Below are 15,738 nucleotides of genomic sequence, written 5' to 3'. Positions count from 1 at the left end.
GGGTAGATGGCAGTCTTGAGATTATGCATGTCTTATCTGTTCTCCCTATTTTGAAAAAATATTGGTTGCCTTGGCAACAAAAAGGCTTAAAACATGGCAAATATAACATTATTTGTGATTAGTAAAAAAGAGCTGAATTTTTTTTATGAAATTGCATCACTGCACGTCTTTTTCTTTTCTTCCTATGTTGAAAATTCTGGTTGCTATGGCAACACATAGACTGAAAATATGGCAAATTTTACACATACATGTACACTGAATCCAGTGATAACTCAAAAAGTACTGGAAATATTTTTATGAAACTTGACATATGGGTAGATGGCAGTCTTGAGATTATGCATGTCTTATCTGTTCTCCCTATTTTGAAAAAATATTGGTTGCCTTGGCAACAAATAGGCTTAAAACATGGCAAATATAACATTATTTGTGATTAGTAAAAAAGAGCTGAATTTTTTTTATGAAATTGCATCTTTAATTCAAGAGTTATCTCCTCTTAAAGAATTTTGCTTTTAAAAATGTTATATTTTGGTAACAGGGATGTTTCAAATATTAACTTTAGAGTGTCCTTCAGTCCGTCTGTCTGTCTGTTCATAAAAACTGTTTCCTGTGATCACTTTTAAAGAACTTTTCCAACAAATTTACTTAAAATATAGAAAAGTTGAAACGTTAGTGAATGGCCAATGGCTCTTCAGAATGTTGATGGGGTTCTAACCGGTAGGGGACTTATGGATTGCTTGCAATACTATGATAATTGCTTGTTCAGTTATTGCCCTTTGTTATTTTCAGCCAACAGTATTCACATAGGTTTCAAATCTGTAATCACTATAGCCATCAGTTTTCATTACCAAAAGACCTCTTAAAATGGAATTATTCTGCTCTACTACATATACATTCTTCCAATGAGCAAACACATTCGGCGGGGGATGGCCATGTTGACATGGCTCTTGTTGCCCTTGAATTAGTAAAAATTTCCAATTTTCAACTTGTGTCTCGCGTAACTAAAAAAGTATTTGACCTAGAGTCATGAAACCTAGCAAGAATTTTGATCAGCATGTGTAGTTGTGCACCTGGGTATTTTTGTGAGGATATATTTAGTATTTTTAGAGTTATTGCCCTTGAATTAGTAAAAATTTCCAATTTTCAACTAATGTCGCACGTAATGAAAAAAATATTTGACCTAGAGTCATGAAACCTTACAAGAATTTTGGTCAGGATGTGTACTTATGCACCTTGAGATTTTCTTGTGGATTTATTCAGTATTTGTCTTTTACTTAATAAAAGATTTTTAGTTTTCAACTTGGGCACATGTAGCCAAAAAAAAAATTTGACCTAGAGACATAAGATTGACATATGGATGGAGTATGGGGGCACCTGTGTCCTATGGACAGATTTCTAGTTACACTTTGAATTTTACCCGGGACATAACTCTGAAAGTATAAGAGATATCATCACGAAACTTTATAGATAGATAGATCTCATTGAATAGAAGTGCAGTGCAAAAAACCATAACTCTGCCTAATTTTGGAGTTTTTGCCCTTTGTTCATTTTTATGCTCCCCGAAAAATTTTAACTTTGTCCGGAGCATAACTCTAAAACTGTAAGAGATATCAAGATGAAACATTGTAGGTAGATAGATCTCATTGAGTAGAGGTGCAGTGCAAAAGAACCATACCTCTGTTAAGCCTCATTTTTGAATTATCTCCCCTTTTAGAAAAATCTTGTCCAGGACATAGCTGTAAAACTATAAGAGATATCAACATGAAACTTTGTAGGTAGATATATCTCAATGGGTAGATGTGCAGTGCACAAGAATCATAACTCTGCCTTGCCTAATTCTGGAGTTATTGCCCTTTGTTTATTTTTACTTTTTGAAGTTGTCCGGGACATAACTCGGAAATCATAAGAGATATCATCAAGAAACTTTGAAGGTTGATAGATCACATTGATTAGAAGTGCAGTGCAAAGAAAAGTAACTATGCCTTGCCTAATTTTGGAATTATTGCACTTTGAACTTTTTCCAGGGACATTACTCTGAAACTACAAGAGGTGTATTTTTCTGTGTCCAAAACCTATTTGGGGAGCATCACCCGGCTCAAACCGGGCTCTTGTTTTTAGCTCACCTGTCACAAAGTGACAGGGTGAGCTTTTGTGATCGCTTTTCGTCCGTCAGTCCGTCCGTCCGTAAAATTTTACTTTAAATGACATCTCCTCATAAACCACTAGGCCAATTTCATCCAAACTTCACAGGAATGTTCCTTTGGTGGTCACCTTTAAAAATTGTTCAAAGAATTTAATTCCATGCAGAACTCTGGTTGCCATGGCAACCGAAAGAAAAAACTTTAAAAATCTTCTTTTAAAAAAACGTAAGAGCTAGAGCTTAGATATTTGGCATGAAACATCTTCTAATGAGTGTCTACCAAGGTCGTTCAAATAAAAGCCCTAGGGTCAAAATTGGCCCCGCCCCAGGGGGTCATTGATTTTCCCTATATGCATATAGTAAAAACTTAAAAAAATCTTCTTTTAAAGAACCCAAAGAGCTAGAGCTAAGATATTTAGCATGAAACATCTTCTAATGAGTGTCTACCAAGTTTGTTCAAATGAAAGCCCTGGGGTCAAAATTGGCCCCGCCCCAGGGGGTCATTGGTTTTCCTTATATGCATATAGTAAAAACTTAAAAAATCTTCTTTTTAAGAACTCAAAGAGCTAGAGCTAAGATATTTAGCATGAAACATGTTCTAATGGGTGTCTACCAAGTATGTTCAAATAAGAGCCCTGGGGTCAAAATTGGCCCCGCCCCAGGGGGTCATTGATTTTCCCTATATGCATATAGTAAAAACTTAAAAAATCTTTTAAAGAACTCCAAGAGCTAGAGCTAAGATATTTAGCATGAAAAATGTTCTAATGGGTGTCTACCAAGAATGTTCAAATAAAAGCCCTGGGGTCAAAATTGGCCCCGCCCCAGGGGTGTCATTTATTAACTATATGTGTAAAGTAAAAACTTTAAAAAATCTTCTTTTAAGAAACCCAATGAGCTAGAGCTTAGATATTTGGCATGAAACATTTTCTAGTGAGTGTCTACCAAGTTTGTTCAAATAAAAGCCCTAGAGTCAAAATTGGCCCCGCCCCAGGGGGTCATTGATTTTCCCTATATGCATATAGTAAAAACTTAAAAAATCTTCTTTTAAAGAACCCAAAGAGCTAGAGCTAAGATATTTAGCATGAAACATCTTCTAATGAGTGTCTACCAAGTTTGTTCAAATGAAAGCCCTGGGGTCAAAATTGGCCCCGCCCCAGGGGGTCATTGGTTTTCCTTATATGCATATAGTAAAAACTTAAAAAATCTTCTTTTAAAGAACTCAAAGAGCTAGAGCTAAGATATTTAGCATGAAACATGTTCTAATGGGTGTCTACCAAGTATGTTCAAATAAGAGCCCTGGGGTCAAAATTGGCCCCGTCCTGGGGGTCATTGATTTTCCTTATACATGTATGTGTATAGCAAAAACTTAAAAATCTTCTTTGAAAAAACTCAAATAGCTAGAGTTTAGATATTAAGCATGAAACATATTCTAGTTAGTGTCTATAAAGTTTGTTCAAATAAAAGCCCTGGGGTCAAAACTGGCCCCGCCCCAGAGGTGTCATTTATTAACTATATGTGTATAGTAAAAACTTAAAAAATCTTCTTTTAAGAAACCCAATGAGCTAGAGGCTTAGATGTTTAGCATGAAACATCTTCTTATGGGTGTCTACCAAGTTTGTTCAAAATAAAAGCCCTTGGGTTAAAATCGGCCCTGCCGGGGGGGGGGGGGGGGGGGGTGGAGGCAGAGAGGGGGCACTGTATACAGATGAGGCGACTTCAGGGCCATCATGGCCCTCTTGTTATACTTTTCTGTGTCCAAAACCTTCTTGGGAGCATCACCTGGTTCAACCGGTTCTTGTTTAAATAGCTTGGCACAGGTGATCACCATTATGAGACGATGTACAGAGCGCAATAATTAAATTGCTACCCCCAAGGTCAAGGTCACACTGACAGGTCAAATGTTAGAAAGTCTACATATCGTGTCTGTCCATAACATTTAACAGGGTTCGCACAGGTCTTGAAAAGTGCTTGAAAACAATCTCTGTCTTGAAAAGTGCTTGAATTGAGGGTGTCGTTGAAAAAGTGCTAAAAAAGGGCTTGATTTTGAAAAAAAATCCTTGAAAATCTCTGATTGTCGTAAAAATAAAAATGATCATCAATTAATAAGGAAATTTAAACCATTTTTATGCCCCCGCCATATAATGGCCGGGGCATATAGTGTTACCCTGTTCCGCCCTTCCGCCATTTATCAGTACCTCATCATCCGTTTCCGTTCATTATCTTAGTAACGGTTGCACACATTCAACTCAAATTTGACATATGGATATGCCATGAGAAAATACAGGTCAAGTTCGAATTTGGTCATGGTTCAATGATTTTTGGCAGAGTTATGCCCCTTTTACTTTGAAAATAATATGAAATTTTCAGTTTCCGTTCATTATCTCCCCAACGGTACAACAACATTCAACTTAAACTTGACATATGGATATGTCATGAGAAAATACAGGTCAAGTTCGAATTTTGTCATGATTCGTTGATTTTTGGCAGAGTTATGCCCCTTTTACTTTGAAAATAATATGAAATTTTCAGTTTCCGTTCATTATCTCCCCAACAGTACAACACATTCAACTTAAACTTGACATATGGATAAAGTCATGAAAAAATACAGGTCAAGTTTGAATTTGGTCATGGTTTGATGATTTTTGGCAGAGTTATGCCCATTTACTTTGAAAATAATATGAAATTTTCAGTTTCCGTTAATCATCTCCCCAACGGTACAACACATTCAACTCAAACTTAACATATGGATACATCAAAGGAATACGCAGGTCAAGTTTGAATTTGGTCATGGTTCAATGATATTTGGCAGAGTCATGCCCCTTTCACTTTGAAAATACATGTAATATGAAATTTTCAGTTTCCGTTTATTATCTCCCCAACAGTATTACAAATTCAACTCAAATTTGACATATGGAAATGTCAATGGAATGTGCAGGCCAAGTTCGAATTTGGTCATGGTTCAATGATTTTTGGCAGAGTAATGCCCCTTTCTCTTTGAAAATAATATGAAATTTACAGTTTCTGTTCATTATCTCCCCAACAGTGTTACATATTCAACTCAAATTTGACATGGATATGTCAATTTAGGAATGTGCAGGTTAAGTTGGAATTTGGTCATGGTTCGATGATTTTTTGGCAAGAGTTATGTCCCTTTCACTTTGAAAATAATATGAAATTTTCAGTTTCCGTTCATTATCTCCTCTAGGGTATTACACATTCAACTCAAATTTGACATATGGATACGTCAAAGAAATGCGCAGGTCAAGTTTGAATTTTGTCATGGTTTGATGATTTTTGGCAAAGTTATGCCTCTTTAACTTTGGAAAAAAAAAAATTTTTCAGTTCCCATTCATTATCTCCCCAACAGTTGTACATATTCAACTCAAATTAAAGATATGGATATGTCATAAGAATGCATTGGTCAATTTGGTCATGGTTTCAAGATAGCTGTCAGAGTTATCCCTCTTGAACTTTGAAAAAAAATCAGAAATTTTAAGTTTCCGTTCATTATCTCCCCAATGGTTGTGCACATTCAGCTCAAGTTTACCAGATAGATACATCTTAGGAATAAGCAATTTAACCTTTTCCCTTATATAAGCGTGTTTCGACGGCTTTTTGCCCCCCCCTCACCCACTCCCTTTTTTGAGGCCTCAAACAGTGAAAAAATGCCCTATTTTGGTCCCAAACACTGTTTTCCGTTTGAGAAATGTTGTTAAAAAAAGTGACCGCTTTTTCGGCGCCGTCCCCCATCCAAATATATCATCAACGGGTTGCCAGAAGGGGGATGTGCCCCCTTCTGTTTGGGGGGTTTGAAGGGGGGCGGAGTCCCCCTCATCGCCAAGAAAATTTTGGACATGTGACAGGCTAAAAATGGCCTCAGGTCGATCTTAGGGTCACTAGTAACGGACGCTGAAAAGCCTTTTACTCTCTCCCAATTCATTGAGAAGTTGTCACACTTTGAAATCAGTTTTGATGGAAAAAAACAATGCAAAATAGTGATTTTTGGCAATTTTGAGACGTCCCCCCGTTGCCATGGTAACAGGAAATTTACCATTGAGCATGCTGTTACAGAGGCTATGGTGTAGACAACATTTGTGCCAAGTTTCATTAGTATTGAAGTATTTTTCATAGTTTCATAGCAGTTTGAACTTGTTACAGGAGGCTTTTCAATAAAAACGGCCATTTTTCGCAAAATGCTCATGGGGTAAAAGGTTAAGTGTGAAGTTGGTCGTGGTTCAATGATTTTGGACAAACTAATCTTTCCTGACTGTTGGAAAAATTTTGAATTTTCAGTTTCAGCACTCATAATTTTGTGGAAATGTATGTAGCCATTATTTTGGCTACAAATATGCAATATGCAATTTACAAAAGGTTAAGACTGAATAATTTCAGTGCCTTCAACATTGTATAAAAATGGTTTGTGTTAACATTGAAAAGTTTTAAGGGCTTTAAACTTAAAATAAAAAAAAATAATTTGTACAAATTTGGAACTAAATATTATAACATCTGAAATTTTGGCTGCATGCGGGGGCATCCGTGGCATGAAGCACTAGTTGTTCAAAATGGAAAGGAAAACTTTGCCGAAAATTTTCATTTACTCATACTTATTTATGTTATGAATGTTTATGAGTACAAAATGAACAGAAAATGTGTTCTACGTCATTGGTAAAGGTATACATGTGATGTGTACAACGTCATTACTTTTTGCATTATTGGTTTTCAAGAGTATAAACAAAAAGTAAACTTTGAAAATTATGGTTAGAAATGTCTAAGAATGGAAAAAATGTAAATTCTTGCTCACGTTGCTTCAAGATTATCCATCAGTTATCATATAAAGCAATGTTTGAAATGTCCATTGCAGAGTACAGGCAGATATGCATGAAGATAATAGAAATAAATGGTATACATGTATAGGAGAAAGTGAAAGTGCATTAAGAATTAGAGAAGCAATACATGTAATAGAGGAAACACCCTGAAGGAAAATGCAGGATAAATGACTGTGATAAGGTTCCTGAAGTGTACAATTTGCTTTTAGATAGAAATCTTTGCTTGAAACTTGGATTGTTTGCAAGAACTCTATTGCGGAACGTGTTGGACTGTCCTTGAAAATGAAAAATTGGCCTAAAAAAGTCCTTGAAAAGTAATTAAAGTTAGTTGACAGATTTCTGTTTGAACCCTGTTAAAACCGCTGCAATGTTTTTAAGATAACTTGGCAGACATAATCACCATTATGACACCATTGGCAGAGCACAATAATCAAGTCAAAACCCTGAAGGTCAGGGTCACACTAAAAAACATCTATCATATCCGCTCTATAACTTATTGATAATTCAAAGGTTTTAAAATGACTTGGCACAAATGATCCCCACCGTGACACAATCTGCAAAGCTCAACATCCAGGTCGCTACACCCATGGTCAAGGTTATAAGTTCTCTAACTTTATGGAAGATTTTAAATAACTTGGCATAAATAACCACCATCGTGAGATTATGTGCTTATGATATGCATGACACAACATCAAGGTCATGGTTGGTAAAAGGCAAAGAAGTACACATTCATGTTCACTGCGGAAGGGGATTTAGCTGTCCTTCAGACTGCCTTGTTGGATAAATATTATGATTTTATTTGCATGTCCCTGAACGGAGGCTAATTAAAATCGCACCGTCTGTCTGTCTGCGTCCCCACTTTATTCATGTCCGGACAGTAACTTTGTCATACATTGAGGGATTTTGAAAAAGCTAGGCACAAATGTCTACCACATCAAGACGATGTGTTGGGTCTAAGAACCACGTCCCTACCTCAAAGGTCAAGGTCAAACTTACATTTTGAAGTTTCACAGTATCACAAAAATAGTTTATAGGTACACAAATTCGTGTCTAGACTGTAACGTTGTCATGCATTGAACGATTTCAAAATAACTAGGCATAAATGTCAACCACATCAAGATGATGTGTCACTTCTAAGAATTATGTCCCTACCTCAAAGGTCAAGGTCACACTACCATTTTGAAGTTTCACATTATCACAATAAGAGTTTATAGGTACACACATTTGTGTCCGGACTATCGAAGGATTGTAGAATAACTTGGCATAAATGTCTTCCACATCAAGACGATGTGTCGCGTCTAAAATACCTACCTCAAAGGTCAAGTTCACATTGCCATTTTGAAGTTGACTTTATCACAATTAGAGTGTATAGATACACACATTTGTGTCAAGGTCACACTTATAGTTTGAAGGTACTTATTATACCCTCTGAAACGAAGTTTGGGGGGTATATAGGAGTCACTCAGTGGTTGGTCGGTTGTTCAGTTGGTCGGTCAAGCGTTCCGTTGCATTTTCCTTGTCCGGAGCATAACTTGAAGACTAATGGTTGGAATTCAATATAACTTCATACAATGGTCAAGCACATTGAGAGGAAGTGCAGTGTACAAGAAGCATAACTCTTTCTTCACTAATTACAGAGTTATTGCCCTTTGATTACTTTTCCTTGTCCGGAGCATAACTTAAAAAGTACTGGTTGGAATTCAAATGATCAAGCACAATAAGGGAAAGTGCAGTGCACAAGAACCATAACTCTATCTAAAGTAATTATAGAGTTATTGCCCTTTGTTACTTTTCCATTGCTTTCTTTTGTCCGGACCATAACTTGAAGACTTTTGGTTGGAATTCAATATAACTTCATGCAATGGTCAAGCACATTGAAAGGAAGTGCAGAACACAAGAACTATAACTCTATCTAAAGTAATTACAGAGTTATTGCCCTTTGTTACTTTTCCATTGCTTTATTTGTCCGGAGCATAACTTGAAGACTAATGGTTGGAATTCAATTCAACTTTATACAATGATTAATCACATTGAGAGGAAGTGCAGTGCACAAGAACCATAACTCTATCTAAAGTAATTATAGAGTTATTGCCCTTTCTAACTTTTCAATTGCTTTCTTTTATCCGGACCATAACTTGAAGACTTATAGTTGGAATTCAATATAACTTCATGCAATGGTCAAGCACATTGAGAGGAAGTGCAGTGCACAAGAACCATTACTCCATCTTGACTAATATCAGAGTTATTGCCCTTTGTTACTTTTCCTTGTCCGGAGCATAACTTGAAAAGTACTGGTTGGAATTCAAAACAACTTCATACAATGGTTAAGCACAATAAGAGGAAGTGCAGTGCACAAGAACCATAACTGTCCAGAATAATTATAGAGTTATTGCCCTTTGTTACTTTTCCATTGCTTTTTAGCTCACCTGTCACAAAGTGACTGGGTGAGCTTTTGCGATCGCTTTTCGTCCGTCCGTCGTCTGTACGTAAACTTTTACTTTAAATGACATCTCCTCATAAACCACTAAGCCAATTTCATCCAAACTTCACAGGAATGTTCCTTTGGTGGTCACCTTTAAAAATTGTTCAAAGAATTAAATTCCATGCAGAACTCTGGTTGTCATGGCAACCGAAAGAAAAAACTTTAAATATCTTCTTTTAAAAAACCCAAAGAGCTAGAGCTTAGATATTTGGCATGAAACATCTTCTAGTGAGTGTCTACAAAGCTTGTTCAAATAAAAGCCTTGTGGTCAAAATTGGCCCCGCCCCAGGGGGTCATTGATTTTTCCTATATGCATATAGTAAAAACTTAAAAATCTTCTTTTAAAGAACCAAAAGATCTAGAGCTAAGATATTTAGCATGAAACATCTTCTAATGAGTGTCTACCAAGTTTGTTCAAATAAAAGCCCTGGGGTCAAAATTGGCCCCTCCCCTGGGGGTCATTGATTTTCCCTATATGCATATAGCAAAAACTTAAAAATCTTCTTTTAAAGAACTCAAAGAGCTAGAGCTAAGATATTTAGCATGAAACATGTTCTAATGGGTCATTGATTTTTCTTATATATGTGTATAGCAAAAACTTAAAAAAATCTTCTTTGAAAAAACCTAAATGGCTAGAGTTAAGATATTAGCATGAAACATCTTCTAGCGAGTGTCTACAAAGTTTGTTCAAATAAAAGCCCTAGGGTGAAAATTGCCCCCCCCCCCTCCCCGGGGGTTTTAGATATCATATTAAGCATGAAACATGTTCTAGTAAGTGTCTACAAAGTTTGTTCAAATAAAAGCCCTGGGGTCAAAACTGGCCCCGCCCCAGGGGTGTGATTGTTTTTAACTATTTTTGAATGCAAGAAAAACAATGAAAGTGGAACAAACAATCAACACAGGATAAGTTTTAAGGTTTATTTAATGATGATAACCGACGTTTCGACTCTCACGAGTCTTCATCAGGGTTATAAAATCTTAAAAAATCTTCTTTTAAAAAACCCAATGAGCTACAGCTTAGATGTTTAGCATGAAACATCTTCTTATGGGTGTCTACCAAGTTCAAATAAAAGCCCTTGGGTTAAAATTGGCCCTGCTGGGGGTGGGGGAAGGGCAGATCAATATTTTTGAATAGTAAAAACTTAAAAAAATCCTCTTTTTAAAAACCCAATGAGCTACAGCTTAGATGTTTAGCATGAAACATCTTCTTATGGGTGTCTACCAAGTTCAAATAAAAGCCCTTGGGTTAAAATTGGCCCTGCTGGGGGTGGGGGAAGGGCAGATCATTGTTTTTCATTATATGTGTGTAGTAAAAACTTAACTTCTTATGGATGACTTCCATGGTCAAGCCCAATGAGAGGAAGTGCAGTGTACAATAACCATGACTCCAACTTCAGTATTTGTAGAGTTATTGACCTTTGTTCCTTTTCCTTGTCCGATGCATAACTTAAAAACTAATGTTTAAAATTCAATGCAACTTCATACAATGGTCAAGCGCAATGAGAGGAAGTGCAGTGCTCAAGTAGCCTAACTCTTTCAGGACTTATTACAGAGTAATTCAATAATACTTCATCAATGGTCAACCACATTGAAAGGAAATGCAACATACAAGAACCACAACTATCTTTAATTGCCCACAACCGTAACTCTAATTCAATTCTTTTGCAAGGTATTCTGTTACTAGTAACTTCCTCATTTCCAAGGCAGTCTTGCGGGGGTATTAATCACATTTAGTGATAGTTCTAATTCTCCATATGAGAGTTTGAAGATACCAGTCATGTCCGGACTGTAACTTTGTCATGCATGGAAGGAATTTAAAATAACTTGGCGCAAATGTCTACCACATCAAGCTGATGTGTGCGGCTAAGGCTCATGATTGTCTGTCTGTCCCCACTTACACAACAATCATGTCCAGACTGTAACTTAGTCCTGCATTGAGGGATTTTGAAATAACTATGCACAAATACCTATCACATGACAATGTTGTGTCAAGTCCAAGAACCACTTTCCTTTTCAAAGGTCAAGGTCACGCTTATATTTTGAAGGTTCATGCTATCATATTTAGAGGTAATAGGTACACACAACATTTGTGTCAGGACTATAACTTTGTCATGCAACGAAAAAAACTTGGCACAAATGTCTACTGCATCCAGATGACATGTTGTGTGTAAGACCCATGTTCCTACCTCCAAGGTCAAGGTTACACTTTTATAGTTTGAAGGTACTTATGCTCATAAGAAGAGTATGAAGGTACACATTAGTTTCCAAATTGTAACATTGTCATGCATTGAAGGATTTTAAAATAACTTTGCATAAATGTCTACCACATCAAGATGTTTTGTTGCATCCAAGACCCTTGTCTCAAGGTGTTAAGTTTGATATAAATAGCACTTCATTTCACAAGAACAATATTAAGCAATTAGTTACTTTCATTCTATTTTCTTTTCATAATACCTGCATGCTTAAGAAACCTTTTTGGGGGCATTCATCACTTACTTGACAGCTCTTGTTTAATTATTCAGTTCCATTCGGGATTTCCTCATTTGTTTTCTCTGGTCTTTTTACAAAAACAAATGCTGTCTGTTTTTTTTTTTTCGCTCATTGCAACGTCATTTTTCATATTTTTTTTCAGGAAGGGAGATCACTCTTAGAAAATGACAAAACTGCAAATGCGGTGTTGTGGTACGTTATATGCCACAGTAAATGTAACAATCGGAAACTGTTTCTTTTATTTTCAGCGATTTTATCTGGTTTTGAAACTATCGAAATTGAAAATAAACTTGTTTTGAAACAACAGCATTTGAAATTTTTGGTGAAAATCAGTTCGTTTTAATGATAAAACGATGATTATCTGGAACTTTTTATGGTAACTGCTAATTGTTCCATACTTATCGTCTTGGTAGAATTCATAGCTAAACAACTTTAGCTAAAAAAAATAAAGCGAACATATGCTAACAATTGTAATTTTCACACCTTTCAAATTTAATTGGCACACTGTCATCGATCAACAAAAGTTTTGTAAAGGTGCGAAATATTCAATTAAGATTGACAATACCTGGGACAGAAAGATATACACATTACATTATTGGTCCCAAACAATACACAAGATTTTTTAGATGACACTCTACTTGAATTTTCCTTTGAGGTTTAAGGAGGTATATTTACATTGAAATTGAACAAAATTCTACCAAAATCGTTCCGGTTTTCGGAATTGGAGTTTCTGGTTTATAGAAGCTTTTTTGTTGAAAGAAATAGAAGGAAAAGAATCGGGACTGCGAAAAAAATTTTGTAGAAGATTCCGGAATGCAAGAGTTTCCGGTTTAGGGAGTTTTTACTGTATCTATACAACATACAGAATACTGCTCAATACCAATCTTACCTTCACAATGTTATGTAGATGATAGTTATTTCAGCCTTGTTTTGATTATGATGGAGATTACCTTATTTCAGCAATGTTTTGATGAAGAGTACTATTGTGAGGGTGAAGGAGAGGATGTTAAACCTGTGTTTGACGTGTCAGATGAAGAAATGGGTAAATATTATGATTTTTATGCCACCCCAGCATCTGCGATGCGGTGGCATATAGCGATTCACCTGTGTGTTTGTGTGTGTGTTCTATAGATTATATAGTGAACTTAAAAAATCTGTTCTATAGATTATATAGTGAACTTAAAAAATCTTCTTGTGAAAAACAGTGGTTTTCAACCAAACTTTGCAGGATTGATCCTTGGGTGAAGAGCTTTCAAAGTTGTTCAAAGAATTTCATTCCATGCAGAAATCTGGTTGCCATGGCAACCAAAAGGAATTATAAGAATAAATTAAAAAAATCTTCTTGTAAAGACCCAAAAGGCCTAGAGCTTAGATATTTTGCATAAGTCATTGTCTGGTAGACCTCTACCAAGATTGTTCAAATTATAGCCCTGGGGTCAAAATCGGCCCCGCCCCGGGGGTCATTGATTTTCATTATATGTACATATAGTAAAAACTTAAAATACCTTCTTGTAAAGACCCAAAAGGCCTAGAGCTTAGATATCTTGCATAAGGCATTGTCTGGTAGACCCTTACCAAGATTGTTCAAATTATAGCCCTGGGGTCAAAATCAGCCTGCGCCGGGGGTCATTGATTTTCACTTTATGTACATATAGTAAAAACTTAAAATACCTTCTTGTAAAGACCCAAAAGGCCTAGAGCTTAGATATTTTGCATAAGGCATTGTCTGGTAGACCTCTACCCAGATTGTTCAAATTATAGCCCTGGGGTCAAAATCTGCCCCGCCCCGGGGGTCATTGGTTTTCCTTATATGTACATAGTAAAAACTTATAGTAAAACTTTAAAAAAATTCTTATAGCAATTGACAAATGCTAAAGGTTAGATATTTTGCATGAAACATTGAGAAGTGAACCTCTAGCAAGATTGTTCAAATTATAGCTCTGGGGTCAAAATTGCCCGCGCCCCGGAGGTCATTGATTTTCAATATATACATAATGTTAAAAAAATCAAAAAATCTTATTATCTGAAGGTTCAAGTCTTAGAGCTTTAATATTTGTTAAATGATATCATCTATAGGTACTCTACCAAAGTTGTTCAAATTTTGTCTCTAGTGTCAAAATTAGCCCCGCCCCGGGGGCCATAGGTTTTCCTTATATATATATAGTAATAGCTTAAAAAATCATCTTCTCTTCATTTACAAATGCTAGAGTTAAGATATTTTGCATGAAACATTGTGTAGTGAACCTCTAGCAAGATTTTACAAATTATAGCCCTGGGGTCAAAATTGGCCCCATCCCCAACGGACATTGATTTTCACTATGTACATATAGTAAAAAATTCTAAAATCTTCTTGTCTAAAGGTACAAGGCTTAGAGCTTTGATATTTGGTATATAATATCATCTATGGGTCCTCTACAAAAGTTGTTTTAATTATGCCCCTAGTGTTAAAATTGCCCTGCTCCAGAGGCGATAGTTTTCCTTATATGTATAAAATAAAAACTTGAAAAATTTTCTTCTCTGAATTGAAAAATCTTCTTCTTTGAATTGACATAGGCTAGGGGTTAAATATATGGCATGAGACTTTGCGAAGTGAACCTTTACCAAGATTGTTCAAATTATAGCCATGGGGTCAAAATTGGTTCCGCCCCGGGGGTCATTGATTTTCATTATGTACATATAGTAAAAAAACAAATAATATTTTTGTCTGAAGGTACAAGACATAGAGCTTTGATGTTTGCTATATAATATCATCTATAGGTCCTCTACCAAAGGTGTTCAAATTTTTCCCCTGGTGTCAAAATTGGCTCTGCCCGGGAGCAGTGATTCTCATTATGTACACATAGTAAAAGCAGAAAATAAAACAAATGTTTTCTGAATGGGAGAAAGCTACAGCTTAGATATTTGACTTGAAATGTTGTTTGGTGGACCTGTATCAAGATTGTTTTGAATTAAACCCTTTGGTCCAAAATTTTGCCTTGCCCAAGGGAACAGTGACCTACTTTCTTGTCTTTTGATGTACAGCAATGAAATTTTGACCATGTGCACAGTTTTAGTTGTAAAATTGAACTTTGATATCAGGTGACCTAGATTTTGATGATGTGACCTACTTTCTTGTCCTTTGATGTACAGCTATGAAATTTGAACCAAAATTGTGCACTGTGAGATTAAGATGTAAAGTGAACTTTGATTTCAGCTGACCTAGATTTTGACAAAGTGTCTTACTGTATTGTCCTTTGATGTAGTCATGAAATTTAGGATGTGTGAAATATGACCTTCACCACCAAATTCACTAGACTCGCGTGCATTGATATATTCCTACTCTGATCTTTTATTAAATTAACAACAGATTTAACCACTAATCTGATAATAAGAATTAGATTATTTATAAGGTCAGGGATCTATGCATTATGACAATCTTCAAAATTGTATAGAAACAAAAAAAAATCTGTTCCTACACTACTATTTAGTATTGTATTAATGCGGTGGCATAGCATTTTTCTCAAATGCAATCTTATTTTCTTTGTGATACCAAGCATATATATATGCTATATATAATTTTTTTTTATCTTCAATTGCATAGAAAAAAAAAATCTGTTCCTACACTACTATTTAGTGTTGTATTAATGGGGTGGCATAGCATTTTTCTCAAATGCAATCTTTTTTCACATTTTTTTTTCCTTTTTTTTTTTCTTTGTGATACCAAGCATATATATATGCTATATATAATTTTTATGCCCCCGCCATGTAATGGCCGGGGCATATAGTGTTACCCTGTTCCGTCATTCTGTCATTCCGTCATCATC

At 35.8% G+C, this 15,738-nt stretch overlaps 1 protein-coding gene across 1 annotated transcript in view; it reads left to right on the top strand.

The window, feature by feature from the left end:
* Positions 1-15,738, top strand: part of LOC132719389 (protein KRI1 homolog) — a 171,878-nt gene that overhangs the window by 84,280 nt on the left and 71,860 nt on the right. The window contains exon 7 of the mRNA XM_060703150.1: positions 12,896-12,977. Coding sequence (XP_060559133.1) covers positions 12,896-12,977 — 82 coding nt within the window. The remainder of the gene's footprint in view (positions 1-12,895; positions 12,978-15,738) is intronic.

This window comes from Ruditapes philippinarum, unplaced genomic scaffold (assembly GCF_026571515.1).
Source record: "Ruditapes philippinarum isolate M1 unplaced genomic scaffold, ASM2657151v2 ctg1489_1_1_1_1, whole genome shotgun sequence".
NCBI classification, from domain to species: domain Eukaryota; kingdom Metazoa; phylum Mollusca; class Bivalvia; order Venerida; family Veneridae; genus Ruditapes; species Ruditapes philippinarum.
Note: the sequence above shows the minus strand (reverse complement) of the source record. Positions and strands in the feature narration are given on the sequence as shown.